At 40.5% G+C, this 22,264-nt stretch overlaps 1 protein-coding gene across 1 annotated transcript in view; it reads left to right on the top strand.

The window, feature by feature from the left end:
• Positions 1–22,264, top strand: part of LOC134348286 (ATP-binding cassette sub-family B member 6-like) — a 246,262-nt gene that overhangs the window by 36,082 nt on the left and 187,916 nt on the right. The window contains exon 4 of the mRNA XM_063051431.1: positions 11,294–11,480. Coding sequence (XP_062907501.1) covers positions 11,294–11,480 — 187 coding nt within the window. The remainder of the gene's footprint in view (positions 1–11,293; positions 11,481–22,264) is intronic.

Below are 22,264 nucleotides of genomic sequence, written 5' to 3'. Positions count from 1 at the left end.
TCTCCAATGTCCTATACAACTTCAACATAACATAAGAATTTCTGTACACACTGCTCTCATTTATGAAGGCTATTGTGCCAAAAGATCTCTTTACACCCCTACCCATGTTGGTCCTACCGAAGTGCAACACCTCACTTGTCTGCATTAAATTCCATCTGCCATTTTTCCAGCTGGTCCAGATCTCGCTGCAAGCTTTTGATAGCCTTCCTCACTATCACTATGCTCCCAGTCTTGGTGTCATCCGCAAATGCTGATCCAGCTTACCATATTATCATCCAAATCATTAATATAAATGACAAACAGATGATGTAGACAAAACAAATGACAAACAAGACCTTGTGAAGACATTGTTAAGGTTTATACACAGTTTAGTTTTAGTTTTGTGCCTGTGGTAGTAGTCCAGGTTACAGAAGGTACCCAGTGATTGAGTTTTGTGTCAGATTTGAGCTCTTGATCTACAAACACCTTTTACCTCACCAACCACAGGTTGTCTTGATGCATTGAAGGTGATGGTGAATTTAAACTGATGTCTGACTTTGGGAGAGTTGGCTCTTGGGTTTGAGAAGTAGTCCCTGTTTATCATGGGGACTAGTTGGTAAAGAACCATAAAAATGAGAGATTCTGCAGATACTGGAAATCTTGAGCAAAACTAAAGTTCAAATTTCAATTCCAATGTCATCTGTAAGGGTTCTGTACATCCACATGGTGGAATGTGTGGGTCTTCTCTGGGTCCTCTGATTTCATAGAAACATAGAAATCTACAGCACATTACAGGCCTTTTGGCCCACAATGTTGTGCCAACCATGTAACCTAGTGCGGTCTGACCAATGACTTACAAAGCTTCAACATTACAGCTTTGCTTTGATATTCTGGTCCTCTTGAATTGAATCTTAACATTGAATTTTCCTTTCTTACTACCAACACCAATGTGCTGTTTGTTATAAGACTTCATCCCCTTACAAAAATAGACTTGCAGTCCGTTTGTCCTCCTAATTACATGTTACCTTTTGAATAATCTGATAAATTGACGTGTACTGGTTTGCAAAGAAAGTTTTCCACTGTATCTCGGTACAAGTGACATGTACATTGACATTCCAGTTCCACTTCCGAAACTGAGAACAGTTTGTTCTTTCAAATGCTTGTAAAACAAATTGTTTACTGGTTTGAATAGGGGCAGAAACGAACATTATTTTTCAATTTTGTCCCTAAATATTTGATTTATTTTAATAGTATTGATTGAGGGATAAACATTAAGATATTGGAGTGAACCACCCTGTTCCTTTCCAGAGAATCCTTTGCAAAACAAGCCTCAATTCAACATTTCATTTAAACTCTCAGTGCCACTATGTGACTGTCATCCTGGATTATGGTCGAGTCTGTGGAATAAGGCTTGAAATTACAACATTCAGGGCAATACTTACTGAAACATTGAGTGATACTAAAATGTTAAAATGGTTTAATTAGATTTTTAAAAATTTCCCTTTATTGATAGTTTATTTGCTGAAACTACTTGAACTGCTTCTGAGTACGGTAGCAAACTCATTAGTAAATAAAAAAGAAACAAGCTGCAGATGCTGAAAATCTGAGTAAAAGGTAAATTACTCAAAGCACTCAGTGATTTAGACAGTGTTTGCTGGCACTATTTAGATGGTTGCAAGAAGATGTGATGGCACTTTAGGATACAGTGCCAGTAATCACCAATTGATGTTGGATTCCCTCTGCAGTCTGTAAAGACTTTGTCTGCACTCCCTTTGACTGTGTGGATTTCCTCCGGGTGCTCCAGTTTCCTCCCACATTCCAAAGACTTAGGGTTATGTTTAGCATTAGTAAGTTGTCGGCATGCTATGTTTGCTGCAGAATTGTGCAAACATATAGGGTGCCCCTAGGCTAATACTCGCTGATTTGATTTGATTTGACGCAAACGCCGCATTTCACTGTAAGTTTTGATATGCATGTGACAAATAAAGCTAATCTTTAATCTTTTTAATCAATGATAATCTCTGCTCAATATTACCATGGGACGTAAGAAAATTGTTTAGAAGATTATTGCCAATTTGGGCATACTCTCAGAAAGGTTTGCCGTTTCTGCTCTGAGCTGAGCTCTTTTCAAAATGAAAGTTTAAATGAAACAGTTTGGAAAGGTCAAATTGTAAGGTTTGTCTTGTAACCACTGAGACAGATTGTGGAATAGGGAGGGCTGTTGTTGGTCAGCCTTTCTTGTTACTTTTGCACCAAATAATACAGTTAGCTTTTTAATTTATTTTCTCTTCCTCCTGACATTTGGTCTTTTAGCACAGGGAAAGCTGTGCTGCCTGAAGTCATTTCGTAAAGGAAGTGGACGAAAAGTTAAACGGGTAGGGTAGTGTAGCAGTTAGCATAACCCTAATGCAATGCCAGTGATCAGAGTTCAATTTCTGCTACTTCCTATGAAGAATTTGCACGTTCTCACTGTGGTCACATGGGTGAGTTTCCTCCCACATTCCAAAGATACTGTATTTGGGTTAGCTTTCATAAGTTGTGAGCACTGAAAGTGTGGAAACACTTGTGAGCTTCCCCAGGCTAGTTCTTGGAATGTGTTGGTCCTTGGTGCAAAATGCCACATTTCACTGTATGCTTTGATGTAAATGTGACAATAAAGCTAATCTGATCAGAGCATTCAGGCTGAGGAAAGTTGTAGAGGTAGACTTCCAGGTACCAAGTGTGAGTATTCAGTATCAAAATTCTAGCAAGCAGAGAAATTCCACCACCTATATCAAAAACATAAATATAAGGAGACAAAACAAAGAAAACGCTTTTGAGTTTTGCACATAGCCTAAGAAATAAATTGTCCAAAATTGCAAGCATCTATATCAATGTTTAGCAATGTCTAAATCCCTCTGCTCATCAAGACTTTTAAAATTCTTGCCCTTAATAGTGTATTGTCTCTTTACATTTTCAGAATTATCCTTGATTCAGATTTCCAACAACTATTGAGTTCCGTCTTTGAGTCCAATATGTTCTATTGATTTTCATACTCCTGGTCTTCCCTCATTCTATCATGAACAGCAACTTCCCTTCAACATTCAGTTTTTGAACCAAATGGCAAAACACTAATCTCTACACTTTGATAACTTTGCACTAAAATTAACTATTTTTGTTCTAATTGTAATTAAACTGTATTGTAAATAAGTTTTTCATTGCATCTGTACTTGTGCATTTGACAATGAACATGCCTTTGAAATTGATCATTGGCCAGAATGCTATCCATTCTTCAGGGTATTTCCAGCATGCCACTTTTGATATCGTGCAAAACCAATCTTGCAGCAAGAGAACTTCGAAGAGAGCAAAGCTGACTAAGAGCAGAACTCTGCCTACTTTAAAATAAATGAGTTTACGAATAATTACAGCAAAGTAAAGGTTTCTCATAGCTGAAATGAGACCTGCTTTTCTAATGCAGTAAGATTGTTAACAAAAAATGCTGTCTTCTAAAAATTAAGATAGTGAAGAGCTGGCATATCAAGACAATTGAATTCCTTAACCCTCATATTTTTCCCTTTCATTACTTTCCTACATAGAGCTTAAACACCAAAATAAGATATTTTGCCCAATGGTAACTATGCTGGCATAGGTCTAACTTCAACTACTTCCATTCTACTTTATTGAATCCTATCATCATATTTTTTTTATTCTGATCGCTATGTAGCATATATTCCTCTCAACCATTCTTTATTAAGGACAAAAAATATTGGTGTTGAGACACAGTTTTCACTCTTGAGTAACAGCTTTGTTTATTTTCTTCTTGTGGTTGCATCTACACTTGCATAATTTAAGAATTGCCGTTTCTATTTCTTTCCATGTCCTTCACCCTTTATTCATTTTTTTAGAGATACAGCATGGTATCAGGTCCTTCCGGCCCAGTGAGCCCTCACTGCCCAATTAAACCTATGTGACCAATTAACCAATAAATAATTCATATGCCTTTGGAATCTGGGAGGAAACCCATGCCGTCAGGGGAGAACATACAAACTCCAGTTAGCAGCGGGAATTGAATCTGGGTTGCTGGTGCTGTAATAGCATTATGGCAACTGTACTGCTTGTACTCCTCACCAAGTTCATTGCTTCCTGAAAGTGGCTACACAGGTGGATCTAGTGATTAAGGTGGCTTAGGGATGCTTCCCTTTATTAATCAAGGCATTGAATTGAAAAGTCAGGAAGTTATGTTGCAGCTTTATCAAACTCTTCGGTTGTATCTGGAGTATTATAGTCGCATCATTATAGGAAGGGTGTCACTGATGAAGGTGATCTTTTACCTGAGAGTCATTTTTTTTTCTCCAGTGTCCCCTTTGATTTTCTTTAACATCCAGTATTCCTGTCTTCAATATGCTCAGCATTTAGTTTTATTCTAGCTTTATGAAACTAGTTATGTCGTATCTGAAGTATTGCGTACAGTTCTGGTCACCCCAGATAGGAAGGATGTCAAGACTTTGGCAAGGGTCCAGAAGTAGTTTTCCAGGATTTGTGTTTATCTTCCCTTCTACCCTTATCATGTCGGTGCTACAAAAAAAATGCATGGTCATGTTAAATGATGATTAGTCTAAATGCCTCTGTTTTAGGCCTCCCTCTCTTCAGCTGTTCTAATGACATCAATGGAATGGTCAGGTCATCACATTGTCATTAGGCTTTCTGTTCATTTTACTGGTGGAGGATTGGTAAATTTGGTTGGTCCAGAACTGTCCAGCCCCACAAAGCACTTTTTTTCCCAACTGAGTATGCAGAAGTACTGGTAGTCAGCTGACATTTTGCTTTCCCACAGTTGCGCCTCAGACACTATAGGATTTTCGGCTGAAGTGAACAATGTCTTCTCTCTGAGAGCAATTTCCCGTTCACAACATCACAACTGAGGGCAGAAACTTCTCCATGTCCAATGTGCAAGAGAAATCAAAGGAGACATAAAAACAAAAGAGGCCGTATAATATAGCAAAAATTAGTGGAACATTAGAGGATTGGGAAGCTTTTAAAAACCAATAGAAGGCAACTGAAGGCAAAAGAAGAGAAAAGATAGAAAAATGAAGGTAAGCTCGCAAATGATATGAAAGGGGATACCTAAAGTTTTTTTCAGATACATAAAAAGTAAAAAAAAAGGGTGGAAGTGGATATCGGACTGCTAGAAAATGTACTGATGAGGTAATAATGCGGGCAAAGAAATGGCAGATGATCTTAAATATTTTGTGTTGGTCTTCACAGTAGAAAATACTGGCAGTATGTCAGAAATTCAAGAGTGTCAGAGGGCAGTAGTGAGTGCAGTTGCTATTACCAAGGAGAAGGTGCTTGGGAAGCTGAAAGGTCTGAAGGTAGGTAAGTCACCTGGACCAGATGGTGTACACCCTAGGGTTCTGAAAGAGATAATGTTCTTTCAAGAATCAATAGATTCTGGAATGGTTCCAGAGGAATGGAAAATTGCAAATGAAAACTCCACTCTTTAAGAAGGAAGGAAGAAAGGAAATTGTAAGTCAATTAGCTTGACTTCAAGATTGGGAAGATGTTGGAGTCCATTATTAATGATGAGATTTCAGGGTAGTTAGAGGCACATGATAATATAGGCTAAAGTCAGCATTGTTTCCTTATGGGGAAATCTTGTCTGACAAATCTGTTGGAATTCTTTGAAGAAATAATAGGCAGGATAGACAAGAGTCAATGGATGTTGTTTACTCAGATTTTCAGAAGGCCTTTGATAGGGTTTTGCACAAGAGAGCTCATGGTATGGCAGGAAAGATGCTAGCATGGATAGAAGATTGCCTGACTAACCGGAGGCAAAGAGGGGATCTTTTCTGGTTGTCTGCATGTGACTAGTGCTCTGCAGGGCTCAGTGTTGGGACCACTTCTTTTCACGCTATATGTCAATGATTTGGACAACGGAAATGATGGCCTTGTGGTCGAGTTTGCAGACAATTCAAAGATGGGTGGAAGGGCAGGTAGTGTTGAGAAAGCAGGGAGTTTGCAGGAGGACTTTGATTTGGAGAATGAGCACAGAAGTGGCAAATAGGATATAGTGTAGAGAAGCATATGGTCGTCCACTTTGATAGAAGGAATAAAGGCATAGACTATTTTCTAAATGTGGAGAAAATTCAAGAATCATAGGTGCAAAGGGACTTTGAAGTCATTGTGCAGGATTCCCTAAAGGTTAGTTTGCAAATTGAGATGGTGGTAAGGAAGGCAAATGCAATGTTAGCATTCATTTTGAGAGGACTAGAATATCAAAAGAAAGATGTGGTGCTAAGCCTTTATAAGACATTGGTCAGACCACACTTAGATTATTGTGAGCATTTTTGGGACCCTTACCAAAGGCATTGGAGAAGTTCCAGAGGAGGTTCTCATGAATGATTTTGGGAATGGCAGCATTAACATATGAGGGGTGGTTAATAATTCTGGGCCTGTTCTTGCTGGGTTTAGAAGAATGAGGGGTGATCTCATTGAAACCTATCGAACATTAAAAGGCCAAGATAGAGTGGATGTGGAGAGGATGTTTCTTGTACTGGGTGACATAGGGCACAGCTTCAAACAGAGGGCTGTTCATTTAGAACAGAGATGAGGAAGAATTTCTTTAGTCGATAGTAGTTAATTTATGGAATTCGTTGCCACAGACAGTGAAAATTACAGTTTCTTGATTAATCAGGGCACCAAAGGTTGTGGGGAAAAGGCAAGCGAATGGTGTTGAGAGGGATAATAAATTAGCCATGATGGCATGGTTGAGCGGACTTGATAGCTGAATGGCCTAATTCTGCTCCTATGTCTTAATGGTCTTATGATTTAATGACACTATTGTTGTTGGACAAATCACATGTAGCGATGAGTCAGCTTACCTTATTGATATGGAACACCTGATGAAGTAGTACTGCAGCATAACCACTCAATTAACGTCCGCAAAATTAAAGGGCTGATAATTGACGTCAGGATGAGGAAGGTGGGCGTATGTGTGCCAGTATACAGAGAGTGGTGGTTGTGAGAGGTGGACACAGACACTTAGATAGGCACGTGGATGATAGAAAAATGAAGGGTTATGTCGGAGGGAAAAGTTAGATTGATCTTAGAGTAGATTAAAAGGACAGCACAGCATCTTGGGCCGAAGGGCTGGTACTGTGAAAATGAGTTTTAGTTGTCTCCAAACTAAAGGTGTAGCCATGGGCATTCATATGGGTCCCAGCTATGCCTGCCTTTTTGTTGGCTATGTGGAACAGTCTATGTTCCAAGCCTATACTGGTATCTGTCCCCCACTTTTCCTTCACTACATCGACAACTGCATTGGCACTGCTTCCTGCACACATGCTGAGCTCGTTGACTTCATTAACTTTGCCTCCAACTTTCACCCTGCCCTCAAGTTTACCTGATCCATTTCTGACACCTCCCTCCCCTTTCTTGATCTTTCTGTCTCTTCTATCTCTGGAGACAGCTTACCTACTGATGTCTACTATAAGCCTACGGACTCTCACAGCTACCTGGACCATTCCTCTTCCCACTCTGTCTCTTGCAAAAATGCCATCCCCTTCTCGCAATTCCTCCGTCTCCGCCGCATCTGCTCTCAGGATGAGGCTTTTCACTCCAGGGTGAAGGAGATGTCCTTTTTTTAAAGAAAGGGGCTTCCCTTTCTCCACCATCAACTCTGCTCTCAAACGCATCTCTCCCATTTCACGCACATCGGCTCTCACCCCATCCTCCGGCCACCCCACTAGGAATAGAGTTCCCCTTGTCCTCACCTACCACTCTACCAGCGTCCGGGTCCAACATATTATTCTCCGTAACTTCCGCCACCTCCAATGGGATCTCACCACTAAGCCGATGTTTCCCTCCCCCCCCCCACCTCTGCTTTCCGCAGGGATTGCTCCCTACGCGACTCCCTTGTCCATTCGGCCCCCCATCCCTTCCCACCGATCTCCCTCCCGGCACTTATCCTTGTAAGTGGAACAAGTGCTACACGTGCCCTTACACTTCCTCCCTCACCACCATTCAGGGCCCCAGACAGTCCTTCCAGGTGAGGCAACACTTCACTTGTGAGTTGGCTTGGGTGATGTACTGTGTCCGGTGCTCCCGATGCGGCCTTCTATATATTGGCGAGACCTGACGCAGGCTGGGAGACCGTTTTGCTGAACACCTACGCTCTGTCTGCCAGAGAAAGCAGGATCTCCCAGTGACCACACATTTTAATTCCACGTCCCATTCCCATTCTGATATGTCTATCCATGGCCTCCTCTACTGTCAAGATGAAGCCGCACTCAGGTTGGAGGAACAACACCTTATATTCTCTCTGGGTAGCCTCCAACCTGATGGCATGAACATTGACTTCTCTAACTTCCGTTAATGCCCCACCTCCCCTTCGTACCCCTTCCGTTATTTATTTATTATTATTAAATTTTTTTCTCTCTCTTTTTCTCCCTCTGTCCCTCTCAGTATACTCCTTGCCCATCCTCTGGGCTTCCCCCCTCCCCCTTTCTTTCTCCCTGGGCCTCTTGTCCCATGATCTTCTCATATCCCTTTTGCCAATCAACTCTCCAGCTCTTGTCTCCCTCCCTCCCCCTCCTGTCTTCTCCTATCATTTTGGATCTCCCCCTCCCCCTCCCACTTTCAAATCTCTTACTAGCTCTTCCTTCAGTTAGTCCTGACGAAGGGTCTCGGCCTGAAACGTCGACTGTACCTCTTTCTTTAGATGCTGCCTGGCCTGCTGCGTTCACCAGCAATTTTTATGTGTGTTACAACACATTTCAATGTTTCGATGTACACATGATAAATAAATGAACTTGAATCTGATAAAATAAAACTTGCAGCAGGCAAGAAAGTTCAGAGTTGAAAGTAAATTTAGTATCAAAGTACATATATGTCACATATAGTCACTCTGAGTTTCATTTTCTTGGAGGCATTCACAGTAGAACAAAGAAATACAATAGAATTAATGAAGAGCTACACGCTAACAAAGACTGACAAACACCCAATGTGCAAACACAAAAGAAAAATAATTATAATAAATAAGTAAATAAATAATACTGAGAACATACGTTGTAGAGTCCTTGAAAGTGAGTCATCGTGGAACCAGTCCAGAGTTGAGGTTATCCACACTGGTTCAGAAGCCTGATGGTTGTAGGCTAAAAAACTATTCCTTAACCTAGTGATGTGGTACCTCAGGCTCCTGTACCACCTCCTCGATGGCAGCAGTTAAACCCAAGAATTTTGGAGCACATTCCCCAGCACATCCTTCAATTGTGTTGGTTGTTAATACAGGTCATCTTTCAATGTATGTGTGATAAATAAATGAAATTGAATCAGATAGAAGAAAAGGTTACAGAAAGAAAGTCTGTTTTTTACCCATCAAATCAATACCAAAAGATGTAGGAGCAGAATTAGACCATTTGGCCCAACGAGTCTGCTCTGTTATTCCATCACTCTCAACCCTCTTGCCTTTTTCCTATAATCGGTGACACCCTAACTAATCAAGAACCTGTCAGCCTCTACTTTAAATATACTCCAAAGCTGTCTATGCCGGTGAGTTCCATAGGTTCACCACCCTCTGGCTAAAGAAATTCCTCTTCATGTCTGTTCTAAAGGGACATCCTTCTATTCTGAGGCTGTGTCCTCTGGTCTTAGACTCTCCCACTATTGGAAACATCCTCTCCACGTCTACTTTATCTAGGCCTTTCAATATTTGATAGGTTTCAATGAGATTTCCCCCCTCCCTTTCGGTTTTCTAAACTCCAGTGAGTACAGGCCCAAACCATCAAACACTCCTTGTACAATATCCCTTTCATTTCCAAAATCATTCCTGTGAACCTCCTCTGGACCCTCAACGCCGGCACATCCTTCCTTAGATAAGGGGCCTGAAGTGGTTTACAATACTCCGAATGTCGCCTGACCTGTGCTGTCTATACAAGAGCGATCCGTCTGATCCAGTTCCCCACCCTCTCCCCTTGGTTCTTGGTATTTGGATGCAAAATTTCATTGTCTCACAGCTCCACGAGACAGATTCAGATTCATTTATTTTTTGCACATTCCTTGAAGTGGTGTCACAGGTAGATAGGGTCATAAAGAAGGCTTTTGGTACATTGGCCTTTATAAATCGAAGTATTGAGTATAAGAGTTGGAATGTTATGGTGAGGTTGTATAAGGCATTGATGAAGCTGAATTTGGATTACTGTGTGCAGTTTTGGTCACCAAATTACAGGAAAGATATTGATAAGGTTGAAAGAGTGCAGAGAAGGTTTACAAGGATGTTGCTGGGACTTGAGAAACTGAGTTACAGAGAAAGGTTGACTAGGTTAGGACTTTGTTCCCCCGAAGCGTAGAAGAATGAGGGGAGATTTCATAGAGGTATATAAAATTATGATGGGTATAGATGGAGTGAATGCAAGCAGGCTTTTTCCACTGGGGGAGGAAAAAAAACAGAGGACATGGGTTAAGGGTGAAGGGGGAAAAGTTTAAAGGGAACATTAGAGGGGGCTTCTTCACACAGAGTGATGGGAGTGTGGAATGAGCTGCCAGATGAAGTGGTAAATGCGGGCTCACCTTTAACATTCAAGAAAAACTTGGATGAGAGATGTATGGAGGGATATGGTCCAGGTGCAGGTCAGTGGGACGAGGCAAAAAAATGGTTCAGCACAGCCAAGAAGGGCCAAAAGGCCTGTTTCTGTGCTGTAATGTTCTATGGTTCTAACCTACGAGTATGCTCGGGGCAGCTTACAAATGTCACCATACATTCCTGATCTTCCTAAGTAAAAGAAATAATTTCATTTTTGAAGCATGCTGATAACATAAATATAAATACAAGGGATTCTGCAGATGCTGGAAATCTAGAACAACAACACAAAATGCTGGAGGATAAAATAACAATGTCTCATTGTTTCAACCTTAAATAAATAACTCTTTCCCAAGTTGCTAATTGGATAACCCTCTCATCGTACACAACAACTAGAACTTGAGACCATAGGTTAAGGGTGAAAGGTGAAATATTTAATACGAGGGGGAACTTCGTTCAGAGGTTGGGGTGAGTATGAAATGAGCTGTCAGAGAACTTGGGATGTGGGTTCAATTTCAACATTTAAGAGAAGTTTGGGTAAGTACGTGGATGAGAGGGTATGGAAGGACACTGTCAGGTGCAGGTTGATGGGACTAGGCAGAATAATAGTTGAGCACATACTAGATGGGCCAAAAGACCTTTTTCTGTGGTGTGGTGTTCACTGACTTGATTTACTGCTTATCTAATATAATAATCTGATAAACCTTTTGTTTAGCTTTTGTTTCCTACATTTAATCATCTCTACGTTTTCCTTTCCAGCCTCTCTTAAATCAGAACAACAATCAGTCCACCTGGAAAGATTTTCCTAAGAAGGTGCAGTTGCTGTTACCATACATGTGGCCCAAAGGAAGCCTCTTGCTGCAGTTTTTCGTTCTGTTATGCCTTCTGCTCCTTGCAGTTGAACGAGTCATCAATGTTTTTGTGCCCATCTACTATAAAAACATCGGTAAGTTTTAAAAAAATGCACAAACTTCTTTGAACATCGTTCCGCGTTGGTTCTTTCACTAGGCAGAATGGTGGAAGGGGAGGGGAGGAGATTGAAACACTGGAGATGAAAATATTCTCTACAGTGCGTAAACATGATAGTAATCCCTGATAGATCAATCTGGGGGTGGGCTTGGGGAACAAGATAGTCTGTTGTATCTGATGATGACAGGAAACCTAGTGGAGAGTTTTTTTAAAATAGGAAAAGATGTTGCACTGGGACAGTTTCACTCTCTTGACTTCGGAAGGCTGGGTCCAGTGGTATGAATAGTCTTCACAAACTGGGATCATCCTTGGTTGCAGTGGATGACAGGACTACTTCTGTGCCTTGTCATGTCCTTCACTCACCTCAAAACATTGCAGAATCACCTTCCTGGCTGTTGGATCTCACCTGTCCAGTCTGCTGGAGCTGACTGTGCATGCTAGGACAGACATGTCCCTATCTCACTAGGGTATGAGGCTCGTTGGCTACCCTCACCCGGTTTATACTGTTTGCCGAGGCGTGTAGCAAGGTGTGCCCACTGTTGCATGCAAATAGATACTTGGAGGTGAGAGCTAATTTCCAGTGAGGACCAAAAGTGAGTGAGCTGCCGCAGATTGAACACAGCAAGCCCCTTCACTGGAGGTGCTGCCCCTCCCTGGACACCCCGTATGCCCCTGGGGTACAAGATAGAACTGGAATAAAACTCTTTGCTGTTCACTGAACTGATACCACAATTTGTGGATTCACTTTCACAGACTCTACAATTCATGTTCTCAGTATTATTTATTACTTATCTAATATTATTATTTTGTTTTTCTTTTTGTGTTTGCACAATCTGTATTGTCTTTAGCACATTGGTTGTTTGTCTATCTTTGTTTATAAACCTTATAAACTTTTCATTAATTCTATTGTGTTTCTTTGTATTTACTATGAATACCCAAAAGAAAATGAATCTCAGGGTTGTACATGGTGGCATATATATACTTTGATAATAAATTTGCTTTGAAATTTGAATTTTGATGGAAATGAAATTTCTAATAAAGCTGCCTCTGTATATTTCAAATAGCCTGGAAAGCTTTTCTAGACCTGCCCTGATTTAAACCTAAGCGATATTGTTAACTGGGTTTTAGTAACTGGAGATTATGATATTGATTATTTGGCTTATTATTGTCACATCGTGGCTGACAAGAGAAATTAGGGATAGTATCAATTCCAAAGAAGTAGCATACAAATTAGCCAGAGAAAGTGGCTCACCTGAGGACTGGGAGAAATTCAGAGTTCAGCAGAGGAGGACAAAGGGCTTAATTAGGAAGGGGAAAAAAGATTATGAGAGAAAACTGGCAGAGAACATAAAAACGGACTGTAAAAGCTTTTATAGATATGTAAAAAGGAAAAGACTGATAAAGACAAATGTAGGTCCCCTGCAAACAGAAACAGGTGAATTGATTATGGGGAGCAAGGACATGGCAGACCAATTGAATAATTACTTTGGTTCTGTCTTCACTAAGGAGGACATAAATAATCTTCCAGAAATAGTAAGGGACAGAGGGTCCAGTGAGATGGAGGAACTGAGCGAAATACATGTTAGTAGGGAAGTGGTGTTAGGTAATTTGAAGGGATTGAAGGCAGATAAATCCCCAGGGCCAGATGGTCTGCATCCCAGAGTGCTTAAGGAAGTGGCCCAAGAAATAGTGGATGCATTAGTGATAATTTTTCAAAACTCGTTAGATTCTGGACTAGTTCCTGAGGATTGGAGGGTGGCTAATGTAACCCCACTTTTTAAAAAAGGAGGGAGAGAGAAACCGGGGAATTATAGGCCGGTTAGCCTAACGTCGGTGGTGGGGAAACTGCTGGAGTCAGTTATCAAGGATGTGATAACAGCACATTTGGAAAGCGGTGAAATGATCGGACAAAGTCAGCATGGATTTGTGAAAGGAAAATCATGTCTGACGAATCTCATAGAATTTTTTGAGGATGTAACTAGTAGAGTGGATAGGGGAGAACCAGTGGATGTGGTATATTTGGATTTTCAAAAGGCTTTTGACAAGGTCCCACACAGGAGATTAGTGTGCAAACTTAAAGCACATGGTATTGGGGGTAAGGTATTGGTGTGGGTGGAGAATTGGTTAGCAGACAGGAAGCAAAGAGTGGGAATAAACGGGACCTTTTCAGAATGGCAGGCGGTGACTAGTGGGGTACCGCAAGGCTCAGTGCTGGGACCCCAGTTGTTTACAATATATATTAATGACTTGGATGAGGGAATTAAATGCAGCATCTCCAAGTTTGCGGATGACACAAAGCTGGGTGGCAGTGTTAGCAGTGAGGAGGATGCTAAGAGGATGCAGGGTGACTTGGATAGGTTGGGTGAGTGGGCAAACTCATGGCAGATGCAATTTAATGTGGATAAATGTGAAGTTATCCACTTTGGTGGCAAAAATAGGAAAACAGATTATTATCTGAATGGTGGCCGATTAGGAAAAGGGGAGGTGCAACGAGACCTGGGTGTCATTATACACCAGTCATTGAAAGTGGGCATGCAGGTACAGCAGGCGGTGAAAAAGGCGAACGGTATGCTGGCATTTATAGCGAGAGGATTCGAGTACAGGAGCAGGGAGGTACTACTGCAGTTGTACAAGGCCTTGGTGAGACCACACCTGGAGTATTGTGTGCAGTTTTGGTCCCCTAATCTGAGGAAAGACATCCTTGCCATAGAGGGAGTACAAAGAAGGTTCACCAGATTGATTCCTGGGATGGCAGGTCTTTCATATGAAGAAAGACTGGATGAACTGGGCTTGTACTCGTTGGAATTTAGAAGATTGAGGGGGGATCTGATTGAAACGTATAAGATCCTAAAGGGATTGGACAGGCTAGATGCGGGAAGATTGTTCCCGATGTTGGGGAGGTCTAGAACGAGGGGTCACAGTTTGAGGATAGAGGGGAAGCCTTTTAGGACCGAGGTTAGGAAAAACTTCTTCACACAGAGAGTGGTGAATCTGTGGAATTCTCTGCCACAGCAAACTGTTGAGGCCAGTTCATTAGCTATGTTTAAAAGGAAGTTAGATATGGCCCTTGTGGCTACAGGGGTCAGGGGGTATGGAGGGAAGGCTGGGTTCTGAGTTGGATGATCAGCCATGATCATAATAAATGGCGGTGCAGGCTCGAAGGGCCGAATGGCCTACTCCTGCACCTATTTTCTATGTTTCTATGTTTCTATACACTCAGTGGCCACTTTAGGTGCACCTGTACATGTGCTCGTTAATGCAAATATCTAATCAGCCAATCATGTGGCAGCAACTCTATGCATAAAAGCATGCAGACATGGTCAAGAGGTTCAGTTGTTCAAACCACACATCAGAATGAGGGAAGAAAAGTGATCTAAGTGACCATGACCATGGAATGATTGTTAGTTGAAACTGCTGATCACTTGAGATTTTCTCACACAGCAATCTCTAGAGTTTACAGAAAATAGTGCGAGAAACAAAAAAAAATCCATTGAGCAGCAGTTCTGTGGGTAAAAACACATTTTAAATGAGAGAGGCCAGAGGAGAATGGCCAGACTGTTCAAGCTGACAGGAAAGTGATAATAACTGAAATAACTACACGTTACAACAGTGGTGCGTGGAAGAGCATCTCTGAATGCACAACATGTTGAGCCTTGAGGTGGGTGGGCTGCAACAGCAGAAGACGACACCAGTTTCTACTCCTGTACCTAATAAAGTGGCCAAAGTATAGATCCTTACAGATCATTTGATCACATCAATGCGTTGAAGTAGTTCAAGGTAAAACAATTACAGAATGTAGAATAAAGTCAGCAAGAAATGCAGAGTGCAGTCCTGATGAAAGGTCTCAGCTGAAATGTTTATTCCACTCCAGAGATGCTGCCTGACCTGTTGAGTTTCTCTAGCACGTTGTGCAGAATAAACTGTTGTAGTTACAGAGAAAGTGTAGTGTGGGCAGATGAGGTGTAAGGTTACAACAAGGTAGATTGTGAGTTCAAGAGTCCATCTTATTATACTAGGGATCATTGAATAGTCTTAGAAAACAGCAGGCTAGAAGCCATCCTTGATGGTGGGATATGCTTTTGTATCTTCTGCCTGATGGGAGGGATAAAAAGAGAGAATATCTGGAGTGAGTGGTGTTTTGGAAGCAAAGGGTGGGAATAATCAGAATCAGGTTTATTATCACCGGCATATGACGTGAAATTTGTTAACTTAGCAACAGTTGAATGCAGTGCATAATATAGAAGAAAAAATAAAATAATAAATTACAGTATGCATATATTGAATAGCTTAAAAATCATGCAAAAATACAGAAATACTGTATATTTTAAAAAAGTGAGGTAGTGTCCAAGGGTTCAATGTCCATTTAGGAATCGGATGGTGGAGGGGAAGAAGCTGTTCCTGAATTGCTGATTGTGTACCTTCAGGCTTCTGTACCTCCTACCTGATGGTAACAGTGAGAAAAGGGCGTGTCCTGGGTGCTGGAGGTCCTTAATAATGGACGCTGCCTTTCTGAGACACCGCTTCCTGAAGATGTCCTGGGTACTTTGTAGGTTAGTATCCAAGATGACTAGATTTACAACCCTCTGCAGCTTCTTTTGGTCCTGTGCAGTAGCACCCCCCCCCACAATACCAGACAGTGATGCAGCCTGTCAAAATGCTCTCCACGATACATCTATTGATGTTTTTGAGTGTATTTGTTGATGTGCCAAATCTTTTCAAACTCCTAATGAAGTATAGCCACTGTCTTGCCTTCTTTATAACTGCATCGATATGTTGGGACCAGGTTAGATCTTCAGAGATCTTGACACCCAGGAACTTGAAACTGCTTGCTCTCTCCACTTCTGATCCCTCTTTGAAGATTGGTATGTGCTCCTTCTAAGGGGGCCTTTTCTGGTTGGCTGTCAGTGAATAGTGGTGTTCCACAGGGGATGTTCAGTCGTGTTGTTCATGTTATATGTGAATGAACTACGTTTGTAGATGATGGATTTGATGGCTTTCTGGCCAAGTCGATATGAAGAGAGGTGAAAGAACAGATAGTCTTGAGGAGTTTGGTGGGGAGTTTGCAGAAAGACTTGCATAGATTAGAAGAATGGGCAAGGAAGTGGCATCTGGAATATAGTGTAGGGAAGTGTATGGTTTTGTACTTTGGTAGAAGGAATAAAGGCATGGACTATTTTTAAACAAGAAGTAAATTCAAGAAATTGGAGATGCAAATGGACTTGATAGTCCTGGTATAAGATTCCCTAATGTTAATTTGCAAGTTGAGTGAATGGTAAAGAAGGCAAATGGAATATTAGCATTCATTTTGAGAATATAAAAGCAAAGATGTATTGCTGAGGCTTTATAAAGTGTTGGTTATATGGCATTTGGAATATTGTAAGAAATTTGGGGCCCCTTATTTAAGAAAGGATATGTGACATTTGAGACGGAAAATAATTCAGCCATGATTGAGTGGCAGAGAGACTTGATTGGCCAGATGGCTCAATTCTGCTCCTATGTCTTATCTTTTAAAATATGTTTGATCAATTTTCATTTTTATTTGTTAGATCTTATTGTGCACATTAGTGGCTGCTCAGTGAAAAATAGTTCAAATCTTCTTTAATAGGTGGAAGATACTTTGGAAAATCACGAGGTTGTTAAAAGTGCCATAGAAGTACAAATTATTTTTCCTTCCACTAGGGAATTGGGGAGAAACTGTCTTATTTGGAAAGGGTGAGAAGGTCTAAATTGCATCCACAAACACAGAGAGGCAGGGATGACATGCAAATTTGTGAAGCGTACCATATTCTTCTGGCTCCAGAATGTGGTGACACTTGCAGATAGCCCCCAGCATACAAGACCATCAGACATTGGAGCAGAATTAGGTCATTTGGCCCATCGAGTCTGCTCACCAGTTCATTGTGGCTCATTTATTATCCTTCTCAACTCCATTCTCCAACTTTCTCCCGTGTAACCTTTGACACCTTGACTAATCAAGAGCTTATCGGCTTCTGCTTTATGTATATTCAATGACTTGATTTCCACAGTCTTAGGTTAACAACACAAATGACACTTTTCACTGTATGTTTCAATGTTTATGTGATAAATACATGAATTAGAAGTAGTTTAGATGCATTTAAGATTAAAAGGAGAAATTAATTTGAGGGAGTGAGGTCAGGAATAACAGGAGGAAGCGAGTGTTGGATATATACAGTAGTTTGACATTGATAATTTGAGCTAAATGGCAGTCTCTGTGCTGTAAATCATATGTGGTTCTGCATTGTCTTTTTGTCGCAATAAACTAGACCACATTCTCTTGTGAGTGGCACATAACATACTGGTTAGCGTAATTCTATTACAGAACCAGTGACTAGAGTTCATTTCCTGCTGCTGTCTGTAAAGAGTGGGTATGCTTTCCCCGTGACCGTGTGACTTTCCTATAGTGCTCCAGTTTCCTCCCACATTCCAAAGATGTGCGGGTTAGGGTTAGTAAGTTGTGGACATCAATGTTGGTGCTAGAAGCATGGTGATACTTGTAGGTTGCCCCTAGCACATCTTCAGACTGTGTTGGTTGTTGATGCAAAATAATACATTTCACTGTATGTTTCGATGTACATTTGATAAAGCTAAGCTTTTATCAGTGGAAAAGCAGTGTTGGAGAGCTTTCTTGCAGTGCTACTGTCTCAGCCAGGAGGGGGCAGTCCTGACTGGTCAAACCCATGTTCCAACATAAGTGATTCAGCAAGAAACTACCTTTCAGCTCATGTTCACAAAACATATCAAGGATTCAAAAAAAATAAAAATAATCATCGGCATAGATAGACTGGACAGCCAGAGACTTCTTCCCAGGGCAGAAATGGCTAATACGAGGGGGCATAATTTAAAGGTGATTGGAGGAAAATATAGCGGGTGTTATGTTTTGTAACTCCAAAGCATAAAAGCTAATTGAAAGGAAACATGGAGTTGGGAACGTGGGTCTAATTTGTTTTTACTTCAATCGAGGCATGTACATATGATGTGCTGGCTTGATGTTGTATGCCATTCATACACTTCGTATATATAACCATAATGAATCAGAATCAGGTTTATTATCACTGGCATGTGACATGAAATTTGTTAACTTAGCAGCAGCAGTTCAATGTAATACATAATCTAGCAGAGAGAAAAAAAAAATATAATAAATAAAGAAGTATTGTGGAATGAATGAATTATTTAAACAAAGAATGCTTCATCAAACAGTATATTTACAATATTACTCAAATATTACTAAAATATTAAATACACAGCACTCCTCCCTGCTTAGCTATAAACTCTACCTCAATATAGAATGCATCTCAACTTGTGCACATATATGCTGTATGTAATGTATACTATATAATACAACTACTATATAGATATCCACAGCATAGTAAATTTTAAATTGCCCCATTCAAGCCTGAAGATTCAATCACTGTGGATGATTTCTTACCCTTATAAGATAATGGCTTTCCTGACAAAGGTGGGAATCACTCTGCTTGGCTGGTGAGACTTGTGGCTGTGAAGCAATCTGAGGTTCTGGGGCCGCCTTGTAGTGTTTGTAGGAGTTGACTCTGAGACTGCAGGAAGTGGTTCTGACAGCTCTGGTCAACTTTCTTTGCTTAAAAAATCGACTCAGCTCTCCTTAATTGACTGATGTGTTGTCTCAAGATGATATCAGATGCAATCTCCACTGTGTAGGAGAGTGGTCCAGTTCTGTCCTTAATTTGCTTTCAGTTAACTTTATTGCAGGGGATGTGGCATGCAAATGGCGGAGGGATCTCCAATCAAGTTGTAGTTGTCTCAGCCACTCAAACCCCAACAATGCTGACCCTCCTGTTTTTACTACATACATGCCAAGTGTAGCTTGTTAATGTATTTCACTGCTACAAATGTTATTTCCACAAGAGTTATCTTTTCTTCAGTCTAAGTTCTTAGTTGGATATCTGCAGTCTTCAGTTCCGTATGTTTCAGACTTATTTTGTGGAGTGAATGAAGCATCTGAGCCTGTGTCCAATTCCATTTTAATTAATTTACTGTTCACTTCTGGTGTAAGCCATATTGCTTGTTTTTGTTAGTCATATTGTGAGCTTTCACATTGTAAATCTCAAGGCTATTCAGTTCTGTATCACTCTCATTGTTATTAGAGTTTACATCAACAGCGTGCAGATTAGTGTTCTTTTTGAAACTGCAGGTTGACTTTGTAGCTTTTTCTCTGCCCTATGAAGTCCATTTATTCTTGTCTGCCCGACATGGTCTTTGTTTGTGTCATACTTTGTTACATTCTCTGTAAGTTTCACCTTAAAACCTGCTTTAGTCTGGTGTATGTGAGCACCTGTCACAATGGTAATACAGTTTGTTTGGCCAGGCCGGTTTCTGGTTTGGTGTTGCAGTTTTGTTCACACTCAGTTTCATTCTTGCATCACCATCTGGTATGGGGGGGGGGCGGAGAACGCTACTGCATAGGATCAAAGTAAGCTGCGGAGAGTTGTAAATGTATTCAGCTCCATCATGCGTGCTAGCCTCTGTAGTATCCAGGACATCTTCAAGGAGCAATGCCTCAAGAAGGCAACATCCATCATTAAGGACTCCAATCACCCAAGTCATGCTTTGTTCTCATTGCTACCATCAGGAAAGAGATACAGAAGTTTGAAGGCACACACTCAGTGATTCAGGAATAGCTTCGTCCCCTCTCATCAGATACCTGAGTGGACTTTGAACTCATGAACACTACCTCACTCCTTTTTTTGATGTCTATTTTTGACTACTTATTTTAAAAAAATACATATTTACTGTAATTCAGTTTTTCCTGTATTATTATGTATTGCATTGTACTGCTGCTGCAAAGACAACAAACTTCACGACATATACCAGTGATATTAAATCTGATTCTGATATGTGAGTCCTTTCCACGAGGGTAACACAATTTGTTCGGCTAGGCTAGTTTCTGTTTTGATGTTGCAATTGTTTGCACACTTACTTTCATTACTGACTGCGACTCAATTGTATCTCTGTCTGTTTCCATTGATACAGGTATTTCAAATGCTCTTTTAAATAGGAGTTGTGCTTCCATTAGGACCTGTTTTTTGAATGTTTTCTAGTAAGATTTCCATAGACTAAACTATCTCTCAGTGCATCCTTAAGCCCTTTACTAAACTCTCAATATTCAGACAACTTCTTCAATTCAGCCACGTATGCTGAAATGGACTCCTCTTCCTTTTGCTTCTGCTTATGAAACCTAAAGCATTCTGCAATTAACAATGGCTTTGGTTCTAAATGCTGCTGCATTACTTTCACAATATCAGCAAAGCTTATTTCGGTTGGAGCTATTAAACTTCCAAGCAAACTATATGCCTTTAAGCAAAACAGGTACTCATTTTTTACTGGCTATTTCATTTGCTTTAAAATACTACTCAATTTACTCAGTATACAAGATCCAGTTATCGCCCATGCAATTGAACACATCAATCTTCCAATGTAGCTATCCATTTCTGCTTTTCAAAAAAAATTTATGATTATTAACACCAGGTACTCAATGTTTGTGAACCTATGAATTTGTCTGTTTTCTGCCTTTTTTTAAACTTCACTGTTTCTAGCTGCACTTCAATAGGTAGGTAGTCGTCTCAGGTTCGCTTAAAACTTCCTTGTCTCCACTGTTATGTTTTGTAACTCCAAAACATAAAAACTAATTGAAAGGAGATATGGAGCCAGGGATAGGAGCTTAACTTTGTTTTTACTTTAAGCGAGGCTGTTCATATGATGTGCTGATGTGATGATGTATTTCATTCATGCATTTCGTACGTATAATCAAAGTGAATTATTTAAAGAATGCTTAATCAAACAATATATTTACAATATTACTCAAATATTAAATACATAATGGGGGGAGATATACAAAGGGTGGTGAGTTCATGTAATGCACTGCCAGGGGTGATGGTAGAGGCAGATACATTAGGGGTATGGATAGGTACATGCGTGATAGAAAAATAGAGGGCAAAGTGGGAAGGAAGAATTGTTTATTTAGAAATATAGCTCAGATCAAGACCTTCCAGCCCAATGAGCTATACCACTCAGCAAGCCAGCTATTTAACCCTAGCCCAATCACATCACACTTTGCAATGACCAATAAATCTACTAATTGGTATGACTTTGGAATGTGGGAGGAAACTGAAGCACCCGGAGGAAACCTAAGTGGTCATGGGGAGAACATATGAATTCCTTACAGACAGCAGTGGGAATTGGATTTGAGTCACTGGCACTGCAATAGCATAATGCCAGCTGCTGCACTACAATGTTGCTACCGTGCTGTAGTGTTCTATGTTTTAAGTTCTAAACTTTGTACTTGGAAAGTTTGAATTTTTCTGTGACAAGTAAAACCATATTAAACCAATAATGTAAAACAGTACACATAATAGATTTATCAAGAACATTTGCATTTGAATAACACTATCACAACCTCTGGGCTTTTCAAAGAACTCATAGCTAATTGAGTGTTATGAAAGTAACTTGTCATGTAGGAGTTTCATAAACCTGACTACACTGAGCAAAGTTCCTCAGTTAGCAATGTGAATGGGTCATCTGTTTTAGGTGAAAATTAACAAATCACAGATGCAAAAAAAAGAAGAGAATTCTGGAAATGCTTAACAGGTCAAACAGCATCTGTGGAAAGAGAAACAGTTAATGTTTCAGGTCAGAGCCCTTCATGTTCAGGAATGGTTATTACCCTTCGACCATCAGGCTCCTGAACAAATGTGGATAACTTTACTC

This window comes from Mobula hypostoma, chromosome 6 (genome assembly GCF_963921235.1).
Source record: "Mobula hypostoma chromosome 6, sMobHyp1.1, whole genome shotgun sequence".
Classification (NCBI taxonomy): Eukaryota; Metazoa; Chordata; class Chondrichthyes; order Myliobatiformes; family Myliobatidae; genus Mobula; species Mobula hypostoma.
The sequence above is the reverse complement of the archived record's forward strand: the minus strand, read 5'-3'. Positions and strand labels throughout refer to the sequence as shown.